The following is a 27,231-nucleotide window of genomic DNA, read 5'->3' as shown; positions in this document are numbered from 1 at the left end:
ACTTCTAGAGTGAGTAGTTCTAGATTTAATTGTTTTTGTTGTGGACCCAGTGTAGACATTAAGTGAAGTCAGCAGATGACTTAGAGATCATTTGTACAGCTAAAAAATATAAATCTTGACTTGAACATAACTTGTAAGAAGTAGAAAGAGTGGATTCAACACGCTTCATGCAGCTCTTTAAATTTTGGTTGCGCTACAAGCACAAAAATATACACCCCAAACTCCAAAACTCAAATGTTGTCAAACTACTGTATGTCATCTAAAAGCCTCTTTGTGACAACACAACTTATATATTGAGAGTATAATTCGTACCGTATTTGTGTTGTCAAGGATCCCCTCCTCTGGTAGAGCTCCTCTGTGTGGGGCTTGCAGGGATGTGGCGGTGAGCACACAGACCTGCACACACAGCAGACACAGCTGCACAGTCCACTCCATTCTGGTCCAGTGGAGAGCCTGGAAATGGTCTGCACCACTTTATACTCACACAGCTAACTACTTCCAGATGAGAGTAAGAATGCCTTAGATAACATGCACACAAACACGCAATACACGTACACATCTACAAACAGTACAATTGAATGGTCGGAAAAAACTGACTTGATTGATTATTCCACACTGAGTTAATCAATTGGACTATTTCATGGGAACAGAACAACCCTGTTTTGAAATTCCACAGTAAGAGCAATTGCTCAACTGTTGCTCAACACTGCTTTTGGGAGGTGTCATCGTTACATTATGATCACATTATTTGCAGACGGTCCAAGCGTGATCTCTTCTCCTCCACCTTCTCTGTCCCAAATTTGTGAATCAGAGAACTAAGAACTGCCAAGGGGTGGAGCTTCTCCAGAACATACACACAGTAGAGGTGGCAAGAGACACTGATGTTTTCATCAGTGTTTATTATACATCTCATCCCTGCTCTCTCTGAAGTGTGTCTATCTCATATGGTTGATGTCTGTTGAATATCTCACAGCCAATGAAGAGACGCACTTTCCAGAATGAAATGATCTTAGTGTATTTTTGGAATAAACACTGACTTCTCGGGTCTGTGAGGTAGGTGATTTCACACAGTAAATATGCACGTTGATGCGTATTTTTGTTACTGACTTTATTTCGCGTTTAACAAGCTATACAAGCGCTCAAATTATGAATAACAAAAGAATTGCATGATACATCATAGCTTACTGCTGTCACCCAGTGGTAGAAACTGAAATTACGTGCTGAATCTGGCAACCACAGTAAATAATTTTCTGCCAAAGCTGATCTTCTTCATGATCTTTGTTAAATGCACCCCAAAGTCAGTTTAAAACTGCAAGACTCGTGAAAGGGGACACAGCAGTCAAAAACAACAGGAGATGAATGACAATTATTAGCAGACGCTTCTAATGAAAGCAAAATACAGGGGGCACATGAACCCAGGACCTCTTGATCTGCAATCAGTTGCTCTACGACTGACCCAAGATGTCACATGCTGCTTGTCTAAGGTGAAACATCTTGCTTCGGCTTGAGAGAATCTAAGATGTCGGTGTCGGGTGGTTAACAACGAAGGGCACTACCGGATCCCGGACGAGTTATTGGTCGTTTCTTCTTCTGCCTGTTAGTCCTGGAACTCTGACGAACGGTATGATTAGATAAACATCCAGACATCTGGGTGTCAGAGGGTCTAACAAGGGCACCTCTGGATCCCGGACGAGACTTTGGTCGTTTCTGCTCCTGCCTCTTAATCCTGGAACTCTGACGAACAGAAAGATGAGACAAACATCCAGTACCTGTACATGTTCGGTTACCACGATTTACCTTCTCCCGGTGTCTCTCAAATTAAACCATTTAAAAGTTAAATAGGTGATGGGAAATTAAAGTTTAGCCACTCGTCAGACATTACGTCAGAAATGAAAGACTAAATTCCTAATTTTTAATTATTCCAATCATGTATTCCACTTCTGGATAGTGGCTGTGCCTTTCTTCCCCTTTTCTTTTAGGAGTCAGTCTGTCTTTTGTCCCTAAAGACCTGGAAAATGATCTGAATCAAAGCTTGCAAATCTGACAACCTTATTCCACAGCACTATTCAGCAGCTGGTTCTTAAGTCAACATTTCCATTTTCTGACAGTTGACATGCAATTGAACTCAATTTCAGACACATAGGTCCATGTAGAATAAAATACTGACATAAGGACAAACACTACAGTACAGGACACATATATGTCTAAACTCTGCCAATATGGCAAACAAATGGTGTCTGTTGCATGTTGCAAATGTTTTATCAAAGGAATGGACCCCCCCCCCCCCATCCCCCCCTTGATGTGGATGTGACGGGATGCAGTTTTGGTTGCTACTTGGAACAACACATTTTTGGAAGAACACAAACTACCAACCCAGTGCAGTCATAACATCATTAGGCACACTAAACCTGTAGAACCTGACAACATGCCTCAGATCAGTCTGACTAGCACAGCCCTGCATTAAGGACAATGTGTCTCACCTGGTTGGGGGCTAAAGGGGAACACCCCCCTGGTCTGTGTTTGCATCCTTCTACTTCTGGGAAAGGAGCGTCCGTGACAGCCTCCACTTGATTCCTCAGCTCATCAAGGACCTCCTCCTGACATCAGAATAAGACTCACGTTATAACTTCAAGTGATTCACATAACTCCATAATGTCTCACATGAATCAAGTGTCCTTCTGAGGACAGAATTGAGAGTGAGTACTTCTAGAGTGAGTACTTCTAGAGTGAGTACTTCTAGAGTGAGTACTTCTAGAGTGAGTACTTCTAGATTGAAAAAAATGTGAGTAGACTTTAAGTGAACTCAGCAGATGACTTAAAGATAATTTGTAAAGCTCAAAAATATAAATCTTTACTTGAACATCATTTATAAGTAGTAGAAAGAGTGGATTCAACACGCTTCATGGGGCTCTTTAAATTTTGGTTGCGTTACAAGCACAAAAATATACATCCCAAACTCCAAAACACAAATTTTGTCATATGTCATCTAAATTTGTTAGGCCTGTTGTACCCTTTTCTTTTGTATGACCCAATATTAGATATTGAATTTGTATGAATTTGTCTGCTGCAAACCATAAAGGACATGAACAGTGAGACTCACGCCATACATTACATGTATGGTAATCTCACGCCAAATTTCTGATAAAACCCTTAGAGCCCTGTACAGTGATGTTTGTAAATTGGTTTCTGGTGATCGACAATGATCTCATAGTCTGTTTTTTTAGTAAAGACTTGGAACCGGAGTACCGTTTTTTGTGACAACACAACTTATATATTGAGAGTATAATTCATACCGTATTTGTGTTGTCATGGATCCCCTCCTCTGGTAGAGCTCCTCTGTGTGGGGATTGCAGGGATGTGGCGGTGAGCACACAGACCTGCACACACAGCAGACACAGCTGCACAGTCCACTCCATTCTGGTCCAGTGGAGAGCCTGGAAATGGTCTGCACCACTTTATACTCTTACTGATTTCCACACTGGGTTAAGTAACTACTATTTTACTGGAACAGAACAACACTATTTTGAAATTGCAATTGCTCAAATGTTGCACACCGACACTGCTTTTGGGAGGTGTCATCGTTACATTATGATCACATTATTTGCAGACGGTCCAAGCGTGATCTCTTCTCCTCCACCTTCTCCTCCACCTTCTCTGTCATAAGTTTGTGAATCAGAGAACTAAAAACTGCCAAGGGGTGGAGCTTCTCCAGAACATATACAGAGGTGGCAATATACCTGAGGGAGCACCTGAGTGGCCCAGTAAACTTTACACTTTGGAGAGTGTAAGTTTGAGATGTGAACAGGAGAGGGATGAATGATCCAAAAGTGATGGCATACTCACATGTTACTGTTTTGTTGCTGCGATTCAAGTGGATACATGATTGGAATAATTTAAAAAAACGACAGGGAGAGAGAGAGTCAGAGAGACATATAGGGGGAGGGAGAGAGTGAGAGATCAACATGATTCCACATAGGCCTACCATAGTCTCTCACTTTTGAAGGACAATTTAGACGCTGAGATTTGCCGTTTAGCTTAGAATGATTCTGGTAAGACTCCGATTGGTTGGCTAAGAAGCGCACGGTGCAGGTGTAACCAACTTATTTTCTTATTTTGATTCATACTGTACAAATGCGTGCGTTCTTTCGTAACGATATACAATTAAAATAAGCAGGATTTAATGTGTTAATGTATTAGTATATACGTGATTAATTTCCCATTGATTTAAAAATTCGTGTCAATACGCACTCGGCAGCTGCTTTGCACAACACCAATCCGGAGAATTACCGGTGGGAGCTAGGCGACATTAGGCTCAGTGAGTATTAAACATTTTCACTGTAAATATCTCGGACAAATAGAGCAATGGTACAAAACTGCTGTTTTTTTGCTAACGCTCCAGTTATGCTTTTAAAGCCTTTTTCCAACCATTTTAAGGTATGCAAGGTTATATTATTATTTAATCGGTCCATTTTACCGGTAAGGGATCAATGGGCAGCGTATGACCGGAGGGTTCTGCCATATTTTGCATAGTTCTGTATACATTTGGAGCCTATACTTTTGGTGTGAAAGACTGATATTAACATTTCATGTTCAGTTAGGTCTATTATGAGAAGGGAGTAAGACGTATTTTCGGAAATCATTCCTCATTTTCATATAGCTATATCAGAAAGTTCGTGCAATTTTATTAAAACGAACAAGCAATGTTTGAATTGTTGGTTAACTCTATGAAATAGAGTCTTGTTCAAGGAAGAAAAGGTCAAGTCAAACCCAATCCAGGTCAGTGCTAGATTGTGTGGCTACAGTTATCAGGTTGAACTGGAGGACTTAACTTCCAGGTAAAGTGGTCACGATCCTCACCAAGCAGAATTGCTCATGTCTTAATCAGGTGTTTGTAAACCAGTGGCGGGTGTTGCAAGTATGGCTACCTGAATAGTCAAGCCAGTGCAGTGCATTCAGGCTGAGAGTACGGTTGTCAAACATAACTATTTAACAGTCTCTTATTTTAAACATGTATTTTAAGGCCTTTCTGCTATAATGGGACAGATTGAGAAACAAGAAAATGTAAGGGAGAGAGAGATGTAGGACATTTAGGAAACGGCTGGGGCTGGATCTATATCATCATGTATATTGTCTACATTACAAAGGGTTCAGTGTGTTACTGTGCTAAGTTCTATCTCTACGGTGACTAAAGGATATACTCCTTGTGGTTATCAGTGAAATCACAGAGCAAAGAGAACAAACAATTCATTTACATTTAGTAATTTAGCAGACACTCTTAGAGCGACTTAAAGTAAGTACATGGACATTCCCCCCCGAGGCAAGTAGGGTGAAGTGCGTCATTTTTCACTGCTGGGAATCGAACTGGCAACCTTCTGCTTAATAGCCCGATTCCCTAACCGCTCAGCCATCTTACCCCCCCCCCCCCCCCTTAAATTCATGTTTGTCTCTCATCCCTCACAGGCTGGCCTCATCAGAGTGGTCCTATCCGTCTAAGTGTTCGAGTGACAGCGTTTGACGGGTGAGTTAGCCATGGGTCGTAAGCTGGACCTGTCTGGTCTCACACAGGAGGAGGCGGAGCATGTGCTGCAGGTGGTCCAGAGGGACATGAGGCTCCGCAAGAAGGAGGAGGAGCGCCTCAGGTGAGACACACACACACACACTCACACACACACGCTTATCTGGGTCTGTCTGTATCTGGTCAGTCAGACCATTTGTTTTGGACTATGAAGATGACAAGATCCCCTTTCACCTTCTCCTCATCTAAAGGTGGAGGGTACTAGTTCTTGAGCTCTGATAGAACATGAACAGTCCAGTGATCCAGTGTTCTAGGTCTGTGACAAGCATTGTTGGAGACCAACGAATGTTTCCCTTCCTGCCTCGTCTTTCTATTTTCCCTAAACAGGCGACAGGAAGAGCCAGCCCTTTCCTACTATGACTCATTTCCTTTCCACTTCCAGGGGAAGGGTTCAAGGGCCAGTCATACTTTATGTATAGATTCACACAACGATTAAAGACCCTCCAGTATATGTCTTGCTTACTGTAAGATTTCTCTGAGGCTTCGAGGTTTTCTTTGCTTTTTGTTGTGTAAACTCTCATCCTTCCATGGACACAATAGCAGGAAACTATTAGTGTGAGCGAGTGGCCATTTAGAGGTTACGAATAACACGATGATGTCTTTCTTGGCTGGTTAATGCAGACTTGTGTTCAGAGTTTCACTGCAGGCCTGCAAGCTTGCTGGAGAGTATTGAAAACCTAAGCCCAGCCTTCACAGTGTGTTATTATTCCCTTAGTTAACCAAAGATAAACACTGTGAAAATGGCTAATGGAACAATAAGGAGATAAAGGCAGTTATACACTTTTTAGCTGTTTATATAAATGTGTTCTGGTCATATCAGTCACTGCTTCTCACATTGCTTTCATTACTTCTGGCACCATTTTAGATAAACCCTTTCACAGTGGCAAACTCAACCCTAATTCCACTTGGAGAGATTCATGACCTGAAATGTATAATCTTGAACGCACTTGTTGTCTGCAACCTTTTCCAACCAGACGGTTGTCTTGCGTACCTCCGCGTGATATTCCGTCAGAGGTGATTACGTCCCTTTGATTACCAGGTGCTTACCAACAACTAATCTGGGTTTTGTTTCCCATGTAGAACCACTTTTGCAAAACAAAATTTGGAAGTCGGGGAAATCGTCACGTCACTTTTTTCTTCCCCCAAAAAACACACACCTATCAATTTCCTCACACACACACACACACACACTCAGAAAGACATAGCTATCCCTTGCTCCCCCCCCCCCCAGCACACACACATACACACTCACTCACTCACTCACTCACACACACACACAGACTCACATACACACACACACACACTCCAAAGGCTCAGCACCGGCACCTAGACTATTGTGGGAGACAGGTGGCTGAGCGGTTAAGGAATCGGGATAGTAATCTGAAGGTTGCCAGTTCGATTGCCGGCCGTGCCAAATGACGTTGTGCCCTTGGGCAAGGCACTTCACCCTACTTGCCTCGGGGGGGAATGTCCCTGTACTTACTGTAAGTCGCTCTGGATAAGAGCGTCTGCTAAATGACTAAATGTAATGTAAATGTATTGTAAAAGCATCATCGGACTTAAGTCTCTCATAGCATGCAGCACCTGTCCCCTCCTCAAGCCTCGCTCCTCTCTCAGCCCGACTGTTCCTGTCTGCTTCCTGATGCCCGCTTCTCCATTTCCCCACTGATTCCATTGGAGCCACACAGAATCTCAAATCGGGATTTGTACGAGAGACCAATACCTGCTTTTTTTGGTTGATTCACAGCTTCACATTTATTGTCTTTTATTATCTTCTTCTTTGGTAGACTTACACAGCTACTTGATTATAAAAATGGCATACAAGCACATAGTATCGTTTACGGTACTTCTTCCTCCTGTGTATATGTGGTCTTACTTTATCTTGGAAGAATTAAGATTTCAGGATGTGTAGTTTGTCCATAGATCATGGCGTGTACAGCAGTCCATGTGGTGCTGTGTTTCTACAGCAGAGGGTAGAGCTGAGCAAAACCCCTTTTTCAGTGACTAGACACGGTGGCCATAACCTTTATAAAAACAACTTGTTGTTCAGATTTAACATGGTAACTGGTTGGTTACCATGTTATGGTCAGCAACGTGGTCACTTAGCAGTGGACAACAGTCATTTGGCTCCTGATGTTGTATATGTGTGTTAATATGTTTAACTGATCTTGTGATGTATGTAATGTAGGCCACTGCAGTGTTCCATATGCTTAAAGCTAACCCTCTCTCAGCTAATACCCCTCAGCTGTGTGATTATATGGGCTTAAAGATATGGAATTAAAGATGATGCAAAGAAAGGCTGTTTCTGTAGAATCAGGCAAAAATGTTGGGGTCATTTTCAGCCAGTCAGTCAATAAAATAACTGTGAACCAGCCGTCCCAGTCCACAGAACTGTTTTCTGAACTCTGGTGCACTAGATTGTGTAGTAAACGATGACCTTGTGAAAAGGTTCAGCCAATCGGTGGGCAGTATGTGTAAAAGCTACATGGAGTGAATTAATAATGTGTTAGTATAAGCTAGCAGGGCTGCAGAGGAGACCATGGAAGGTGGGAGCAATTACATGTTGAATAAAGATCACGAAGGATGCACAGAGAAAGCATGAGTCATAAAAACTCTTTCTCTCTTTTTCAGCCTCAAGAATGAAAATGCATGCCATCACACACACACACACATACATACACACACACACACACACACACACACACACACACACACACACACACACACACACACACACACACACACACACACAGAGTAGTTGTTTACAATTATAGTGTGTATGACAGCTGTGGAACCTATTCTCCCCAGGTGAGCAGGGAGCGAGGACAGTAGACATGTGCTTCTCTTCAGTGGCACATGGCATTCTCTCTGCCAAATACACACACACACACACACTGATAATAATCCCCTCTGATTGAGACTAGGAATCCGTGGTGGCCAAATTGTTTTCAGCAGATCACCAGGAGTGTTATGAGGATTATTCATCATGACACAGCACAGGCCACTCTGAGACTTGTTCCCTGCCCCGAGCTGGTCCCTTGGCCTTTTGTGTGAGCACACACTTGTACTGGTTTGACCAGATATCCTGAAATATCAAGGATTAATTTGAGGAATTTAATTTCCGTTTTTCCGTTGAATGTTTTGGATTAACATGATTCATAGTACTTAAATTCGAAAAGTATTTTTGTTAACTTTATATTGTTCTCTAATTTCAACGTTCATTGACTGGAAAAAGGAGCATTAGCATACTATCTTTGCATATTATGTCATTACGCAATCTTTGTTTACTTAAACCTTTTATTTTTTTCTGCTCCTATTTAATCTGACAAGATTATCCAGTGCCCTGGTTCTCTCTCTTTAGCCCCCCCCCCTCTTTCACTCACTGACACACTCTTCCTTCTCTCATCCCTTTTTTTCTTTACCCACCCCTCTTCTTCTCTTAATCCCTTCCTCTCTCCTCCCTATTGAGGTCTCTCTCTGTCTGACTGGTCTCGCTCCTCCCTATTGAGGTCTCTCTTTGTCTGACTGGTCTCTCTCCTCCCTATTGAGGTCTCTCTCTGTCTGAACGGTCTCTTTCCTTCCTATTTAGGTCTCTCTCTGTCTGACTGGTCTCGCTCCTCCCTATTGAGGTCTCTCTTTGTCTGACTGGTCTCTCTCCTCCCTATTGAGGTCTCTCTCTGTCTGACTGGTCTCTCTCCTCCCTATTTAGGTCTCTCTCTGTCTGACTGGTCTTGCTCCTCCCTATTGAGGTCTCTCTTTGTCTGACTGGTCTCTCTCCTCCCTATTGAGGTCTCTCTCTGTCTGACTGGTCTCTCTCCTCCCTATTGAGGTCTCTCTCTGTCTGACTGGTCTCTCTCCTCCCTATTGAGGTCTCTCTCTGTCTGACTGGTCTCTCTCCTCCCTATTGAGGTCTCTCTCTGTCTGACTGGTCTCTCTCCTCCCTATTGAGGTCTCTCTCTGTCTGACTGGTCTCTCTCCTCCCTATTGAGGTCTCTCTCTGTCTGACTGGTCTCTCTCCTCCCTATTGAGGTCTCTCTCTGTCTGACTGGTCTCTCTCCTCCCTATTGAGGTCTCTCTCTGTCTGAGTGGTCTCTCTCTTCCCTATTGAGGTCTCTCTCTATCTGACTGGTCTCTATCTGACTGGTCTCTCTCTGTCTGACTGGTCTCTCTCCTCCCTATTGAGGTCTGTCTCTGTCTGACTGGTCTCTCTCCTCCCTATTGAGGTCTCTCTCTGTCTGACTGGTCTCTCTCCTCCCTATTGAGGTCTCTCTCTGTCTGACTGGTTGCCACGGTGCCGGAGCAGCAGGTTAGCTGAAGTGCTAGATGCAGAGTAGAGAGTAGAGATATTTAATTTATAGGGACCTACACAACTCCGGGCACCATTGAAATTAGCTGCAAATGTGCAGCCAAACCATCACAGGAATGAAGTCAAGGCTATTTCAATAACTGATCTACCCCTCTCAGACCATCATTATATACTTTTTAATGTGGAAATTATCCTAACAAAAACCAAAAAAGAATTCTTAGTCCATAGAAGATATTTAGACGATACAGCTATGATGAAATTTTCTGAACAATTTGCTCTATATGAGCCGACTAACCATGATTGCTCTCTGAATGAAATGGTAGAGAACCTCAATGATGCACTATTATCTGTGTTAGACTCTGTTGCACCACTGAAAACCAAAAAGAAGTGCACAAGCAGAACCTCCCCATGGCTGAGAAATAAAAATGTTAGTGAAACAAAAAGAAAATGCCGTGCAGCAGAGAGAAAATGGAGGAAAACAAAGATCACTATCCACTACAATATCTACAAAGATACACTAACCACCTATAACAAAACCATCTGTCTAGCAAGGAGAGAATATTTCTCCAACATTATTACAGAAAATGCCAGAAATTCCAGAGTTCTTTTCTCCACCATTGACCAGCTGCTAAACACTGTCCCTGCTCCACCTCCATCCTCAGTAGTTAAATGTGAAGAGCTTGCTTTGTTCTTCAAGAACAAAATAACTTTGATCAGAGCTAGTATTATTAATAGTGGGGTCGAAACTGACATCATTAGATTCTGCAACATAACCATGAGCACATTTACCTGTATCACACTTAGTGAACTTTCCAAAATTGTCAGCGAATGTAACTCCACAACCTCAGATATTGATCCTATACCCACAACATTCTTTAAGCGAGTGTTTGATAGTGTCTCAGGTCCGGTGCTAGAGATTATAAACACATCCCTTAGAACTGGTGTTTTCCCAGATGCCTTCAAAACAGCTGTTGTAAAAGCCCCTATTAAAGAAACCCAAATTGGATAACAGTCTACTTGCAAATTACAGACCAATATCAAACCTTCCATTTATTAGTAAAGTACTGGAAAAGATAGTTTTAGTCCAATTAAATTCTTTTCTTGAAGAAAATAACATCCTGGAAGTCTCGCAGTCAGGTTTCAGGAAATATCACAGTACTGAAACTGCTCTCACCAAAATAATTAGCGACCTCAGACTAAACTCTGATGCAAATAAAGTCTCTATCCTTATCCTGTTAGATCTCAGTGCAGCATTTGATACAATTGATCACGACATCCTAATCAATAGACTGGAAAAGCTTATTGGGTTCACGGATAGTGTATTGAACTGGATGAAATCATATATCACAGGAAGGAAGTTTTATGTTAGTTTAGGTGACCATAGGTCCAAGAAACATGAGAACTGCTACGGGGTTGCTCAAGGAAGCTGCTTAGGTCCATTACTTTTTTCTCTTTATATGTTACCACTCGGCGACATAATCAGAGAACATAACATAGATTTCCATAGCTATGCGGATGACACACAACTATATATATCCACTGACCCCAACGATGCAACGGCCATCAATTCCATTACCCACTGCCTGTTGGCAATAAACAAATGGATGAACGCTAACTTTCTTAAATTAAATGAAGACAAAACCGAAGTCCTACTATGTGGCCCCAAATCCAAAAGAGAGATGCTTATTAAGAATCTTGGAGGTTTAACCCCCTGTTTTAAACCAGAGGTGACGAGTCTCGGTGTAATCCTGGACTCAGATTTGAATTTCAACTCTCACATTAATAAAGTGACCAAAACAGCTTTCTTTCACCTGAGGAATATAGCAAAGGTACGACCATTCATAAACCAAAATGATGCAGAGAAGTTAATTCATGCTTTTATATCCAGCCGGCTGGACTACTGTAACGCACTTTTCACTGGTATTCCCAAGAAAACCACTGAAAGACTACAGCTCATTCAAAATTCTGCAGCTAGATTATTAACCAAAACTAAAAGGAGAGAACACATTAGTCCTGTCCTAGCTACTTTACACTGGCTCCCTGTTACCTTCAGAATTGACTTTAAGGTCCTTTTCCTCACATACAAAGCTCTACACGGACAAGGACCTAGCTACATTGCTAACTCCTTTATAAACTACACACCAGCTAGAACACTGCGATCATCAAATGCAGGCCTATTAGAGGTCACCAGAAGCAGTCATAAGAAGATTGGTGATTCGGCCTTTGTCAATTACGCCCCAAAACTATGGAACAAATTACCCATAAATATTAGGGAAGCAAACACTCTAGACATTTTTAAAAGACAGCTTAAAACCTACCTTTTTACCGAAGCATTTAAGTAATTTTATCTCAAAAGGGTTTTCCTTCTTTTATTAATTATATTATTGTTACTTTTAAGATGCATGTTTAAAGTTGGTTTGAGATCTTATTGGGATTTTTATTTTTGTTTGAATTGTTTATCACTTGTATTATTGTTTTTATTGATTTTATGTAAAGCACCTTGAGCTGCAATTCTTGTATGAAATGTGCTATATAAATAAAGTCTTACTTACTTACTTACTATTGAATGTGCACAGACCACTGCAATTTATTTTGGAACTCTGCTTGAGTGTAAAATAGCCTCATTAGATGAGTATGCACATTTGTATTTTTCCCTCCAAATATGTCAATTTGGGTATTGCTAGGTGTGTACTCATCAAAGTTGTTGTGTATTATGAAAGTGAGAAGATGATCAACGACAGATTCTGCTGTGGGAGATGCTATAGCTTTCATGTCCAGTATGTGACATTACCCAATTACTGGAATTACTGGGCATTCAAAAGAGATTAGTTCCACTAGATCTCTAACACCGAATGTCTCTCTTTGTTGCCCTCTCTCTCTCTCTCTCTCTCTCTCTCTCTCTCTCTCTCTCTCTCTCTCTCTCTCTCTCTCTCTCTCTCTCTCTCTCTCTCTCTCTCTCTCTCTCTCTCTCTCTCTCTCTGTCTCTGTCTCTCTCTCTCTCTTTCTCTCATTCCTTCTCTCTCTTTGTACCTCCCTACCTCCATCTCTCTACTCCCCGACTATTTTTATCTCTCTCTACTTCTCTCTCTCTCTCTCTCTCTCTCTCTCTCTCTCTCTCTCTCTCTCTCTCTCTCTCTCCACCCCTCCCTCCCTCCCTCCGCCCCCCTCCCTTCCAGTGAGATGAAGCTGGAGCTGGATGAGGAGGGTAGCCGCTGCTCCCTGCTGTCTCGCCAGCGCCACTTCAACGAGCGCTGCTGCATCCGCTGCAGCTCCCCCTTCAGCTTCCTGCTCAACCCCAAGAGGTCCTGCCGGGACTGTGGCTACAACGTCTGCAAGGCCTGCCGCGCCTACAGCAAGAAGGACAAAGCCTGGCTCTGCTCCGTCTGCCAGAAGACCCGGTACTGTGGGGGGTCTGGGGAGGGTGTGGGGGGATCCTGGGGGGGGTCCGGGGTGGAGTGGTGTACGTGTGTGTGTGTGTACTCTATGTACGGTGTGTGTGTGTGTACTGTATGTACAGTATGTGTGTGTGTGTCAATTGTTCTGTTTGTATTTCTTGTGTAGTTTTAGATATCGGAAAGAAACATTAATACTGATGCTGGGGTTCAGTAAGACTAATGTCTTTACGAGTGGCTAATTTGTTTTCTTACCGGCACACACAGGAAGACTGCTGAATAGTTTTTAGGTCATCCATGTTGAATGTATCTATATTCACCTATTTCTGAATATAATGTTGTGTCATTCGAACCGTGATGATATCTTCTGGCTGTGGCGATCAGTTGTCATGTTAAGAGGATTGACGAGCACAGACAGGAAATGGCAGGATTTTATCTCTGGAATCAGTGAAGGAGAAGCAGCAAAATATGTCTGTCACCTGTAGACATTGTATGTCACCTCCACTCAACATCACCTGTCCTCAATGACAAACTGGCACACCAGAATGCTGCACTAACCAGCACTTTGCACCGCTGGCATGCGAAGATGGCATGTATTACTGTGGCGGTTAGAAATATGCAGTGTGTGTTTTTTTTACATCAGGTAGAGCCCTGAGGATACCTACGTGTTGTTCTGTACCTAATCAGTTGTGAAGCTCATATTTTATTCATATTTTGAGCTCCCTTGTAAACATCCTGTGACATGCTCAGCTTGATAGCGTCAGCTAGATAGTGTCTATCGCTTAGGCTCCGTGTTTGTTGTCATTGATAAATATAAGTATCACTGAAGTGCAGACCCTCTTACAAGTGGATCGATATGTATACCTACTCAGGAATGAAACCAAATCTGTTGGCAGGAGCTTGTGCGAGGCAGCATTTACATTTAGCAGACGCTCTTATCCAGAACGACTTACAGTAAGTACAGGGACATTCCCCCCGAAGCAAGTAGGGTGAAGTGCCTTGCCCAAGGACACAACGTCATTCGCACGGCCAGGAATCGAACCGGCAACCTTTTGATTAATAGCCCGGTTCCCTAACCGCTCAGCCATCTGACCCCCTCATGCAATGAGGGATCCGTCTAGTCCAACTGTTTCTACTTACAACAGAAACTCGTCTGCTCTACCCGTAAACACGTATGCCCCTCTCTCTTCTCTCTGACCTCCTTTCTCTCCATCCATTTACATTTAGTCATTTAGCAGACACTCTTATCCAGAGCGACTTACAGTAAGTACAGGGACAGTACCGCTCAGCCACCTGAGTCCCATCCATCACTCCTCATCCAGACTGGTGGTTGTCTCAGGATTGCCATAAACTGACATACAGATGTGCAGATGCAGACAGTGTTATTTCTTGGATGTCGGGAAAAAGAAGACTCGTTATAGATTCGAGGATTATTATGTTCGTAATCAGAGAAGAGAGAGAGAGAGTTAGGGAGAGATGACATGGGATGGAAGGCGAGAGGCAGAGAGAGAGAGAGACATAGTAGGAGAGAGAGAGAGAGATTGAGAGAGAGATAGAGAGTAGGAGAGAGAGAGATGAGTCTGAGCTGGTGCACTGTCAAGGTGAGATAAGGACAGGATGTCATGTTGTGTGGTGTGGGTACTAGCGTGGTATCAGTTTGTGGAAATGTCCTGGTAGGGGTTCTAGATGCGGCAGGGTCCATATTGGAATGATGCACACGCTGTTGTGCGTGTGTCATGCTTATCAGTACACACATCCCTGTTCTAGGTTCTTGAGTCATGACATGCTGTGACACACTCACAGACGTGCGTGATGAAATCATGTTGAAATCTGCGTATTACTATAGACTTGTACTGGAGTAATGTCATAGATAGGGTAGTAGGACAGAAGAATGTATTGAGTGACAGATATGCAGATTGCTTTCAGATGTGTTATATAAGTGTGTGTGTGTGTGTGTGTGTGCTATAGCTTAAGGGTGTTGCTCCCCTTCGCCAAATCGAAGGTGAGTGTGCGATTGCACACTACCACATGGAGATACAATCCTGGCATTAATTTACTCTAATTGTCCCCTGCAGAGCTGGTGTATGTGTGTCTCTCTCTCTCTCTCTCTCTCTCTCTCTCTCTCTCTCTCTCTCTCTCTCTCTCTCTCTCCCTCTCTCTCTCTCTCTCTCTCTCTCTCTCTCTCTTTCTCTGTCTGTGTATGTGTGTGTGTGTGTTGTTGCACAGATTTGCCCCTCTGTAATCTTTCCATCTTGTCTCAATAAAACATCTCCTCAGTCAGTCCACCCACATAGCTACGCTTCACGTCTCAACCAGCCCTTCAATGTCTTCCCAGGCTACTGAAGACCCGGTCACTGGAGTGGTACTACAACAATGTTAAGTGTCGCTTCAAGAGGTTTGGCAGTGCCAAGGTGCTGAAGACCCTGTACAGGAAACACCTTGCAGAGCATGGGACGCTAGCTGAGCTAACAGGTAACAGGCTACAACTAATGCTAATGCTACAACGACGTGGTTTGTCGTGGTGTTGAGATAAGACAGTGTACTGTATAGCAATATTGCTGTGGATAATTTTAGCTATGGTAATTGTTATTTTACATGAATACAGATAGTATGACCAGCGGAGAACTATGTAGTATTAATTGGTTGTTTTGTGGGATGATCCCAAACGGCCTCTTCACTCCTCTCCTCCCCCCTCCTCTCCTCCCCCCTCTTGCCTCCCCCCTCTTCCCTCCTCTATATCTCTCTGTCTCTCTCCCTCTCTCTCCCTCTCTCTACCTCTGGTACCCTGAACCACACAGAGAGGGAAAAAAAGCAGGATTAAGCAGAGGCAGGCTGTCATTTCACAAAACAACTTCAGCAGATTAAACAGGCTGGTGTAACTTAGGAAGTATTTGAATGTTTGGGCCTAAACAACAAGTAATACGCAGCAGGGAAGCAAAGCTACAGTACTGTATCATTAGTGTGTGTGTGTCCTAAATTCGCAACAACAACAGTACCACAAAATAGTTAGTATTAAACGCAGTTTGAGTTGTAATGTAATGTGAATTTTACAAAGGGCTTTAAATACAGTACAGCGTGAATGATTTAACTCTATAAATAACCTAACAAGATGATAATAGGTGCTGACATGTCAGTTTGGACTAGTTGACATTATAGTGGGTGCCTGGTGAGTCAACCTGCCCCGAGACATCTCCAGACGCTACAACAGAGATCTGACCTGCCCTCAGGAACAGGAACAATGAGACACAACCCATGATAGAGCACACACATACACACACACATACACACGCACGCACACACATACACACACACACACACACACAAGTACATTCTCAGATGCTGTGCTGTATTGTGTTTAACAGCCTTTTCCATGCGTCCTTGGGTTTTTGACAGTCGACTGCCTGCCTGCGGGCAACAGAGTAGAGGTCCAGCTTTAATGTCAGGCAGGGTTTGTTAGGTACGGGCGAGCAGCTGTATGCTCCAGTACAGAGAGGGCTGACGTCTTGACTGGATCACACTAACTTCAGTGCAACCTGGGGGAAGTGCGGCCCGCAGATGAACAGAAGCAGAGCCAATAGGAGCTCCTGATGTTCAATCCTGCTGAAGTAGAGCCAATAGGAGCGCCCACCATTCTAAGACCCTCTAATAATAGACAGGAAGAAGCTGAATGGAATGCAGGGGTACTCATGAATTTGATCACACAAGTGTAAACTACTGGTGTTCTAACTGCAGTGTCTGTTTGTGTGTGTGTGTGTGTGTGCATGTGTGTGTTTGTGTGTACCCACTACCCAGCATGATTTTTGTTCCCTAGGTGGGTTCAAAGTTACATCAGAGTCTAGTTGACCTTTGCGGTGACCTTTAGTAGCTGGGGGAGGATTTATCCTGTCAACAGGGACAGACCCACAGCCTGACAAACTGTTCCGATGGGTCACAACAAAGTAACGGTCAAGACTCCCAGTAATGTCATGAATCTGGCCTGGACACATAGCTTCCATTTCAGATAGGTCAACTTCTGTTTCCCTTCTGAGTTAGTCACACACAGTTATGTCACCATGATACTGTGTGCTTGAAGAAGATGATTCAGTAGAGTCTTCTTCATATTCCACCATCAGACTATCAGGAATTTTTGATCATAAACTTAGCTTGAATACGGCTTGAAATATTAATAGTTCTCGATAACGATCTCTGTTTGAAATATTAAACTAGTATGTCGTAAATAAAGTTGATCTCAATCATTTTCAAAGACCATTACATTGCGTTGAACTCACATCTTTGCCCTTTAAAATGGTCCCCATGGAGGTCCTGTAATCTGGACCTGCCCTTCCCCTGCCTCCGCCCCAGATCTGGACCTGCCCTTCCCCTGCCCCCGCCCGGGGATAATGCTGGCTAATACCATACACAAGGCCACAGTTTTCTGAGTCAGGGACTTTAGCCTCAAATCACAGCATTGTGCACATATTTAGGTGAGAAGAAATTAGCTCAGTGTGGAGTATAACCTAGAAGTTGACCCAAAGGCTAAACTTTCCTGAGTCAAACTCAGTCATGTTTGGGGCTATCTCGTTGTTATGTTCAGTGACCTATGCACTTTTGTAAAGCTCTCTCTTGGAAGTCGCTTTGGATAAAAGTGTCTGCTAAATGAATAAATGTAAATGTTAGATACAATTACTGTACCAAATTTTATGCATGCCAAAAATATTGTCGACAAACCAAACAGCAATAACACAAAAAAATATTTTTCTCTAAATCAAGTTTTGCCCTACAGCTTGTTCCAGGGATCACTGACTTTTAATTAAGTACAAACAGCTTCAATATCACTCTTTTTTACTATCTTACCTTTGAACATGTTTGTCTACTCCCTCTGTATGTGTGTGGTGTGTGTGTGTGTTTGTAGAGGGCAGCACCTACGAGGAGAGTATTGGCAATGACGACAGTATATGTGGCAGCGACTCAACATTTTACAGACAAAGTGAAGGTGGGTTTCTGCTAAGAAAAAAACTAAACAAAAAACAAGTAAGGAATAAACACAGCTGTTTGTTTGATGATGAAACTTTCACAGTTCACGAAAACAAACAAACTAGAGCTGCACAAACTGCTGCCACCTCCTTGTGGTTGGGAAGAGTACTGCATCACATTATCAAACGTTGGCCATGAGAGATCAAGCTATGCAGCGATCTCGCTTCAGCAGACTAATCCTTCTGAACCAATAGGCTGTCATTGGCTCCCCATAGTCCAGCCCAGCTCTGCCCAGTCCCCAGTGAAGCACTGTGACTCACTGAATGATTGAGCAGAAGTATGAATAGTTAAACAGACTGTACACACACACAACCCATCTGCAATTTACACATACTGTACACACACGCACACACACACAAACAAACCAATCCCTCTCCCTAGTCCAATGCACTGATAAGATAAGCAGTGGTTCTCAACCCTGGTTCTCAAGTACCCCCTGTCCTGCAGGGGGTACTTGAAATATCTAAAACAGGGATACCTGTTTTAGATATTTCCCTGTTCCAACACACCTGATTCAAACGAATGGTCGTTAGCAGGTTTCTGTATAACTAGATAACCCATCCATCCATCCATCCATGAATCAGGTGTGTTGGAGCAGGGAAACATCTAAAACATGCAGGACAGGGGGTACTTGAGGACCAGGGTTGAGAATCACTGAGATAAGGGACTGAAATTAAATTAAACTAAATTAAATACTATGTCAGTCCTGATGGGAACGTGGCCCACCCATGCCAGTGTGCCAGTGCCCAGACAAATTCCAATGTAGATAAAGCGAAATGAATCCAAATGCCAAACAATGGTTTGTGTTTTCCCACCAGAGCACAGCATGGCAGAGACCCTGACGGTGGCAATGAGAGTGGCAGAGGAGGCCATAGATGAAGCCATCTCAAAGGCTGAATTCCACACTGACAACCAGGTAAAATACTGTATGATTACTATATACTGTGTGTTATCTTATATTACATTATTACATTTTGGTTTATTTCTCCTGTTGTACTATAGCAAAGATATACAGCTCTGGAAAGAATTAGAGAAAATAGAGAACACTGCACTTTTTTCTTTCATTTTTAAAAAAGTCGAGAAGGACAATTTTGAGTGAGGAAAAGAAGGGTCACTGCAAAACCTAACCCTTCTGTTCCTCACTCAAAATTGTCCTTCTCAAAAATGAAAGAAAAAGCTGCAGTGATCTCTCATTTTTTTTCCAGAGCCTTATATACAGCCTGTCTACTTTAATCTATCCTTGCCTGATCGACTCAGTACAAAAGCTCCCCTGTTACCCATAAGTCCTTTAATATGTTTCTGAAATGACCTCCAGTTCTCCTACTAGCTATACATCTACACATATATCAGATTATGGAAATCCAGGAACACTTAGTAAAGATTAGCAGCAAGTTCACCCAAAGGCCACGGCATTAATGGCACATACGGGGATCCCTTTAATAAAATGAGATGTTATTGTCAATTTTGACCTTTTAATCATAGAATTTGTCGGTTTCACAGCGCACTGCATTGGAGCTATCAAAAGGTCCTTTCCCATACTTTTGACTTCTGGCTGCTGTTTTGCATTGTAGTGTAATATTACAAACTGTATACAGTGAAACACTGTATTATCCAATCTGCACGTCAGCTTTGTGAGTCGCTGTTTCTATCTAAGAAATCTCCTCCATTAGTTCCATGACGGGAGCAGACGCGACGAGTCTTTCAGTCCTGATTTGTTCTCTTGTGCAGTTTGGTTCAGTGGAGATTAACTAGAGTACGGGGCTTGTGTACGTTTGAACATGCATGCGGTAATCCCTCACTACCCTTTGTGTGGTCTTATTCCGGAGAAGCAACGCTATAGATTTAACTCTGAAGATAGGACATTTTGTACTGTACAGCACTGCAGGATGGACTTGAAGCATGTTGTAGTCTGTCCTCTCTTTAAGGCACGGCAGGACCGGCATTAGCAGCTCTCTTGGCTGTTAGAATGATTTGGTACGCAGTAATGATGACCCATCTCTGCCAGATTAGTGGGCTCAAAACTGTGTCTAGATGGATAGGCACTTCATCCATCCCTTCTGGAAGACTGTGGCAGTACAGTAGTATAACATAATATTTAAAACACAAGTATTTACACCTACATGTAATTATAAACAAGTGACTGTTATTCACAAATTTAAAAACGTCAGCCGTGTATTAAAACAAACTATTCAGTGTTGCGTTTTTTTCTCACCAGGCGAAGCAGAATGAAGCTCATTACCTGCAGCTGCACAGACAGGAACTCATTGAGGAACTGGCCAAAACAATTGTGCAAAATGTAGGTGTCAGACATAATGCTGTCTTCTAATACCAGTAGGAATTCTTTGACAGAGTTCAAGCAGATTTGTTTCACATTATTTATTATATTTATTAATATCTTACTTTACTGTAATAACAAGATGTCTGCTGTTTCTATTCACGCCCATTTCCTGAAAGTAACACCCCCAACCTCCCCCCATCCTCTTCCAACCCTCCTCACCCCCTATCCCCTCCACCCCCCATCCTACTCCACCCCCCTCACCCCCTATCCCCTCCACCCCCCATCCTACTCCACCCCCCTCACCCCCTATCCCCCCCACCCCCCCTATCCTCCTAAAACAAACACACCGCCCACTGTGTCCTCTCCTTCTCAGGTCATTCGGAGGAGGAGGAACCTGTCAGAGGGGAAGCCAGAGCTGGACTGGCGCTCTGACCAGAGCAGTGAGCAGTGTGCTGCCTGTCCTGCCTCCCACAGCAGCCAGCCCCCCAGCGGCCAGCCCCCCAGCGGCCAGCCCCCCAGCGGCCAGCCCCCCAGCAGCCAGCCCCCCAGCGGCCAGCCCCACAGCGCCCTCAAAGTCTTTGTTAGTCTGTGTGTCTGTGTCTAAGTTGTGTGTTTGTGGAACATTTTACATGATAGACATGCATAACCATTAAGCAGAAATTCCATCTCGAGGCAAGCATTTGTTGGAACATACTGGCCTCTACTGGCTATTAGTGTAACAGCTCATGTACCATTACCAAGGCGGTACATGACTACAGATACCACACAGTAGATGTTAAAAGGTCATAAAGTTAAAACATTTCTGTGTTTCTGCAGAGGTCCCACTCTGCCTTTTCCCTGTTGGACACCAGCCCTGGAGAGCTGCCGCCAGGGCTGGATCCCTCCCAGGGGCTGAAGAAGGAAGGGGGAGGGGCTGCCATCACTAACTGGAAGAGTGTAGACCGCCTGGATAACTCTAGTAAGATCCTGAGTACACCAACCTATCACACACCTTTGCAAACAAGCTAGTGACGAAACGAAATGCTTCCCTGCTAGGCCCGGAAACATTTTACTTTTATAATGTTGTAAAAAGATTTTTTGAACATTATTATGTTGGCTGAAGTCTCTGTCTGTTTGTCTGTCTGTCTGCCTCTGTGTGTCCGTACATGGCTGTCTGCGTATGTATGTATGTGTGTGTGTTTGTACATGTCTGTCTGCCTGCGTGTGTCCGTACATGGCTGTCTGCGTATGTATGTATGTGTGTGTGTTCATGTCTGTCTGTCTGTGTGTGTGTTTGTTTGCATCCTGACCTGCATCCTCAGTGCTGAAGAGTCCTGACGGTAACTGGATGGCCCTGCAGAGCACCCAGTTGTCCCGGCCCAGCCTGCTCACTAAGAGGAAGAGCCTGGTCTACAGCGTCCTGGAGAGGGAGTCCGGGGTGGTCTCCGCCTACGACGAGATGGGCTCAGACACCGAGGCCGAGGGCGCCTGGGGCGCCGCCCTGCTGGAGATCCGCAGGAAGATGAACTCTGGCGCCCTCCTCCTCTCAGACTCCGAGGAAGGCAAGAACTCCAAGTCCCAGAAGTCCATGCTCTCCCTGCTGAAGAGGAAGGTTCCCATCGAGCACAGGCGCACCGGCACAGCGTCGCCCCGGAGACGGAGTGTCATCGACATGAACTTTAACCCCGAGGGGCCGGAGAGCAGTGGGGCGGATGAACTGGAGGTGAACAAGGGCAGGAGGTTGAGGAAGAAGAAAAGGACTAAGAAGGACCAGGCGTCCCTCTCTTCCTCCGTGCCGGTAAGATCTAGAAGAACATTCTTAGATTTCTGTACCTTTCAGGGAGTAACTCACCAAAAACATAAGTCATATTTGTCATATTCCTGAAAGGCAAAACACTGATACTAAACAATGAGTGATGTTCTGGGGACATCTCTTGTAATATTGGTGATATAATAACTAAAGTGTATTCATGTACATTGTTTATGTAGACTGTAAGGTATTCTACCTCTCTCCAACAGGAGTACAGCACCAGGCTACTGGAAGCCCTGGTGAAAAAGCATGCTGGGAAAAAGGAGAGCCAGTCTAGCTATGTCTCTGATGCAGTCACCCCGGACACCTTGACCTCCGATGGTTTGACCTCTGGTGCCCTGACCCCTGACCCGTTTGACCCCGAGGTGGGGCTCACAGAAAACACGGATGGGTCAGCAGCTAAAGCTGCCACAATGAATGAAGAACTGAACGTCAAACTGAGACAGCTGGCCGGCAGAGTGAGGGGGAATCAGCCCACAGAGCATTGGCTTGATGAGGGGAGAGAGAACAAACAAGAGAGGCATGGAGTGCAACAGGAAGTGGAGGACGGAAGATTTCGGGACACGGATGTAGATATGGAGAGAGGGCAAATGGACGAGGTTATGGAAGAAAGGAGAGGAGGGAGGGAAGGCGAGAAGGAAGAGATGATGTTCAACCTGTGCAGGCTGGCTGCTCAGTCCAGCGTGACACAGTTTTCATCAACTGAGGATGAGCTGGACCGGGTGGGAAGGAGTGAGGGCGACTGGGAAGAAGAGAGGGATGAAGAGATGACCGAGGAGCCTGAAGGAGAGAGAGGGGGACACGCAGATCAACTTACCTACAAACTACGTGAGCTGGCCAGGCAGGTCAGAGCCAACCAGTTCTCGTCGACCGAAGACGAACTCGATCGACTAGGTCTTAACGAGGAAGATATGGAGCGAGGGGGGGAGGAGGGGAGCGAGCGGGAGTGGGACGGGGAGAAAGAGGAGATGAGGTCGAAACTTTACCGGCTGGCTAAGCAGGTGGACGCCTCCCAGTGCTCCTCCACGGAGGACGAGTCGGACAGAGCGGGTCCAGAGTCGGAGGGAGAGGAGGGCGGGGAGGGGGGAGGGGGGGAGAGTGAGAAGCTCCTGGAAGAAGGGTCGTTGTGGGAGATGGAGGCAGAGAAGAAGGAGCTGGCTTCTAAAGTCCGAGACTTGGCAAGTCTCGTGAGCGCTTCTCAGTTCTCCTCGACAGAAGACGAGCTGGACAGGATGGGAGAGGAAGAGAAGGAGCAAGAGAGGAAGGACAGGGAGAGGCTCTGGTTCATGGGGGTAAATATGGAGGAAGAAAGAGGCAGAGGGAAGAGGGAGGAGAGGAGAGACAGCATCGGAAAACTGGACGTGGGGCTGTTTGACTTTGACGACGGGGACAAGGTCGAAGACGGAGAGAGGGCGATGGACTCGGAGGTGGGTGGAGACCAAAAGGACACGAGACGTGGATACACACCTGTGGAGAGAGAGCAGGAGATGAGAGGTGACCTGGCCGCACGACGGGAAAAACAAGAAGAAACACACGAGTCAGATGAGACGGACGAATCCTCAACCCAAAAAGGAGAAAGTCTCCCAAGAGCAGAACACGGACACACTGACGAAGGGCGAGCGAGCATGAAAGGAGCCCCCGCGACTGAGAGAGAGGAAAGACAGGCGGGTGAGACAGGAGACCCCTCGGAGGAAAGGCCTGAGCTGCGGAGAACAGTCAGCGAGGAGGGAGTCATGGAGTTTGACAGGATCATCAGCAGCATAACGTTGGCCCTGGATGAGGTGGAAGGGGAGAGAGACCCCTACGCAGAGTGGGAGAGAGAGAGACACGAGGACACGGAAGGAAGGACGGGTGAAGGAGAAGCGGAGGAGGACGATGGGAACAAGGTGGGCAGAGAAACAGAATCTAGCCGCGTCTCTGTCGAAGAAACTCACGAGATGGCAGTTTGGTCAGAGGGACAGAGAGACACAGTGGATCTGTCCGGACAGAATGTTATGGATGGAGAGAACGTTTTGGGAAAAAAGGAGCATGACAGTAAAGAAAAGGAAAGGATGGAGCATGAGTCGACGCAGTCAACAGCAGAACAGCAGAATACAGAGAAGAGAATAAAAGACATATCAGCAATGGCAGAAAAAGACACTTGTCAGGAGACCGAGGATGACAAAACGTACAGAGTTGTATTTAAAAGGGTCGAGGTGGTGGAGGAAGAGAGAGAGGAAAAACAAGACAAGGAGAAAGAGGACATGACTGCGGAAGGAAGTGACATAAATCTGGCAAAGAGGGAGGAAGAAGAAGCTCTCGGAGAAAGCGACAATAAGAATAAATGTAAGAATACAGAGGAGAGAGAGGAAGATGTGGAAGACAACAGGCCTACAGAGCTGCAGGACAGCGCCCCCTCTGTTCAGGGGGACTTACTGTCTCCAGAAGAGATACAGAATGTAAGAATTCAAGTTCTTTACCTCTCTGAACCTCTTCCCAAAATGCAACAGTACTAACAGCTTAGATGGCAGACTATCGCCCTGCTCCCTACCTGTTCACTCTGCCTTCTTTGTCTTCCTTCAACCTTATTTCTTTCCGTCTGCCTCTGTTAGGTTAGTCCTAATGACCTGGAGTTAGAACAGTCACTACAGTTCATCTCCACTTTGTTACAGCAGGTGAGGTCAAATGTAGTACATTTTAACAGCTTGATATTTCTCTCTATTTCCTACTACTTCCTACTTTTCTTCCATCGCGTTTTGTGGAAAAGCTTTTTATAAAGGATTCTGTGATCCCAGAGTAGATTTATAATTCTAATGGTAATGTTTCATCCCCTTGGCACATGTGCATGTCTGAATGTGTGTGTTTATATTTATTTATTTGTGTGTGTATGTGTGTGCGTGTGTGTACGTGTATGTGTATATGTGTGTGTACGTGTGTGTGTATGTGTGTGCGTGTGTGCACGTGTATGTGTATATGTGTGTGTACGTGTGTGTGTGTGTGTGTGTGTGTGTGCAGAGGTACTCGGCGGTGTCCCTGCGCAGCATCACCACCGAGGTGCTGAAGGTGCTGAACGCTACAGAGGAGCTCCTTCAGGGGATGAAGGGCAGCGACTTGGCCAGCGGGGACCACCAGCCCCCAGCTGCCCCCCGGCTGCCCCCCAACACCGACATCAAGAAACTGGATGAGCAGCTGGGCAGGATGGAGGAGAACGTAAGATGGGGGTCAGATGGCTGAGCGGTTAGGGAATCAGGCTATTAATCAGAAGGTTGCCGGTTCGATTCCCGGCCATGCAAAATGACGTTGTGTCCTTGGGCAAGGCATTTCACCCTACTTGCCTCGGGGGGGAATGTCCCTGTACTTACTGTAAGTCGCTCTGGATAAGAGCGTCTGCTAAATGACTAAATGTAAGATGAAGGATTCACATCCATCCCGAAGACACTGTCTGTTCACCGAACCTTGCAACAAAAAAGAAAAAAATGCATTTCGGTTTACATTTGAATGAGTTTTACCTCCTGCACAGCACTTTGGCCAACCATGGTTATTTTTAAAGGTGCTCTATAAAAAAATATTGATTGATTGATTTAATTATATGAAGGAATTATGGTCCGAATTCATTGTCCTACTTCAAGGTCAACTGTAAACCATCCACTGACTATGCCTTCTGTAGGTTTATGTGGCAGCGGGGACAGTTTATGGCCTTGAGGCGGAGCTGGGTGACCTGGAGGAGTGTGCCAGGGGCGTCAGTGCCGCCACCTCCGAGAACGAACTGGCTTTCCTGGAGGACCAGGTGGCCTCGGCCGCAGCCCAGGTGCAGCAGTCTGAGCTACAGGTGTGTTCGTCTAGGATGTCAACAGAGCCGCATCTCTGGAGAGCTCGTTCTTAGATTGCCTTTCTCCATCGCCCTCGTAACACTGCCTGTGCCGTACCCATAGGTGTCCGACATCGCGGCGAGGATCGCAGCTCTGAAGAACGCCGGCCTCGACGTGATACCTCAGACCCGCTTCGTCAAGCCCAAGACCCAAGTAGGCCATCCAAGCCAAACTTAATACAACTGACCATCTTACAGTAATTATTTGTACGTATTCATTGCAATTTATCATGAATCTTATCATTCCAAACTCTGCAGCCACAAACCCTGGATTCATCTCGACAATTCAGGAGGCGACTGCCAGCTCCGCCACTCAAAGGTGTACTGATTCACTGAAACGTTTGATGTTGAACACTGTTGTCATTATTGTAAGAAAACCTCACAATCTTACTTACCTCGCCAACTGTGTTCTTTGACTCTCTAGATAAGGAGACTTAGAGCTGGACGCAGGAGCACTGGCCCCAGACGCTGGGTCATCCACACTCCTGACCTGTCAGTTCCCCACAGTAGTGCCTTGAAGCCTGAATCTGCCGCCAGGATGTGTCGTAAACAACGTACTCACAAGATGGCTGCTGCTCACCCTAGGGCCACCATCTGCCTTAATACTCCACCTTCAGGAACCTTCAGGAACCTTCAGGAACCTTCAGACACCTCAGCAACTGTGGGATGGTGTTTTACTAGTCATATTATTTTCAGCCACTGTGTGTGGACAAGAGTTCCTTTAAAAAGAAGATTAAAGAGAGGAACAATTATGTAAAAAATAGAAAGAGTAATGCCATAGTGTTCATCGCCAACTTGCTGCTGAGTTTAATGTCTGTTGCTGTCTATTAGTTGACCAATCAGTGTCATATTTATTTGAGAGGATCATCACTTCTGACACAACCGAACAAAACTGTGTGGTAATTTGCTGGAAACTGTGATTATTACATGATTTGTGATTCTTTAATGAATAAACATACACTTCATCACGTGTTATGGTTACGTTATTGAAATAACATCTGAATAACATCCGTAGTCATCAAAAGTCATCT

The 27,231-nt window shown here is 44.7% G+C and overlaps 1 protein-coding gene across 2 annotated transcripts; it reads left to right on the top strand.

The window, feature by feature from the left end:
• The first annotated feature begins 3,977 nt into the window (after positions 1-3,977).
• LOC134036465 (rab effector MyRIP-like) lies at positions 3,978-27,170 on the top strand. Of its 2 annotated transcripts, none has more exons than XM_062481438.1 (16): positions 3,978-4,315; positions 5,461-5,639; positions 13,058-13,279; positions 15,609-15,745; positions 18,165-18,245; positions 19,105-19,202; positions 20,502-20,582; positions 20,938-21,144; positions 21,381-21,522; positions 21,866-22,341; positions 22,563-24,791; positions 25,348-25,542; positions 26,000-26,140; positions 26,265-26,354; positions 26,459-26,519; positions 26,625-27,170. In XM_062481438.1, the coding sequence occupies exons 2-16, from the start codon at positions 5,530-5,532 to the stop codon at positions 26,636-26,638; spliced, it is 4,284 nt and encodes a 1,427-aa protein (XP_062337422.1). In that variant the 5' UTR covers positions 3,978-4,315; positions 5,461-5,529; the 3' UTR covers positions 26,639-27,170. The 2 variants fall into 2 exon arrangements, with proteins under 2 accessions (XP_062337422.1, XP_062337421.1); XM_062481437.1 differs by having other exon boundaries at positions 3,979-4,315; positions 26,000-26,161.
• The last annotated feature ends 61 nt before the right edge of the window (positions 27,171-27,231 follow it).

The sequence above is a fragment of the Osmerus eperlanus genome, chromosome 16 (assembly GCF_963692335.1).
Source record: "Osmerus eperlanus chromosome 16, fOsmEpe2.1, whole genome shotgun sequence".
NCBI classification, from domain to species: domain Eukaryota; kingdom Metazoa; phylum Chordata; class Actinopteri; order Osmeriformes; family Osmeridae; genus Osmerus; species Osmerus eperlanus.
This window is presented reverse-complemented; position numbering and strand designations above follow the sequence as displayed.

Coding starts and splice junctions, on each gene's coding strand:
- LOC134036465 (XM_062481437.1), top strand. CDS start 5,530: ATGGGTCGTAAGCTGGACCTGTCTGGTCTCACACAGGAGGAGGCGGAG. Junction 21,145..21,380: donor ACAGCGCCCTCAAAGTCTTT/GTTAGTCTGTGT, acceptor GTGTTTCTGCAG/AGGTCCCACTCTGCCTTTTC. Junction 24,792..25,347: donor CTCCAGAAGAGATACAGAAT/GTAAGAATTCAA, acceptor GTGTGTGTGCAG/AGGTACTCGGCGGTGTCCCT.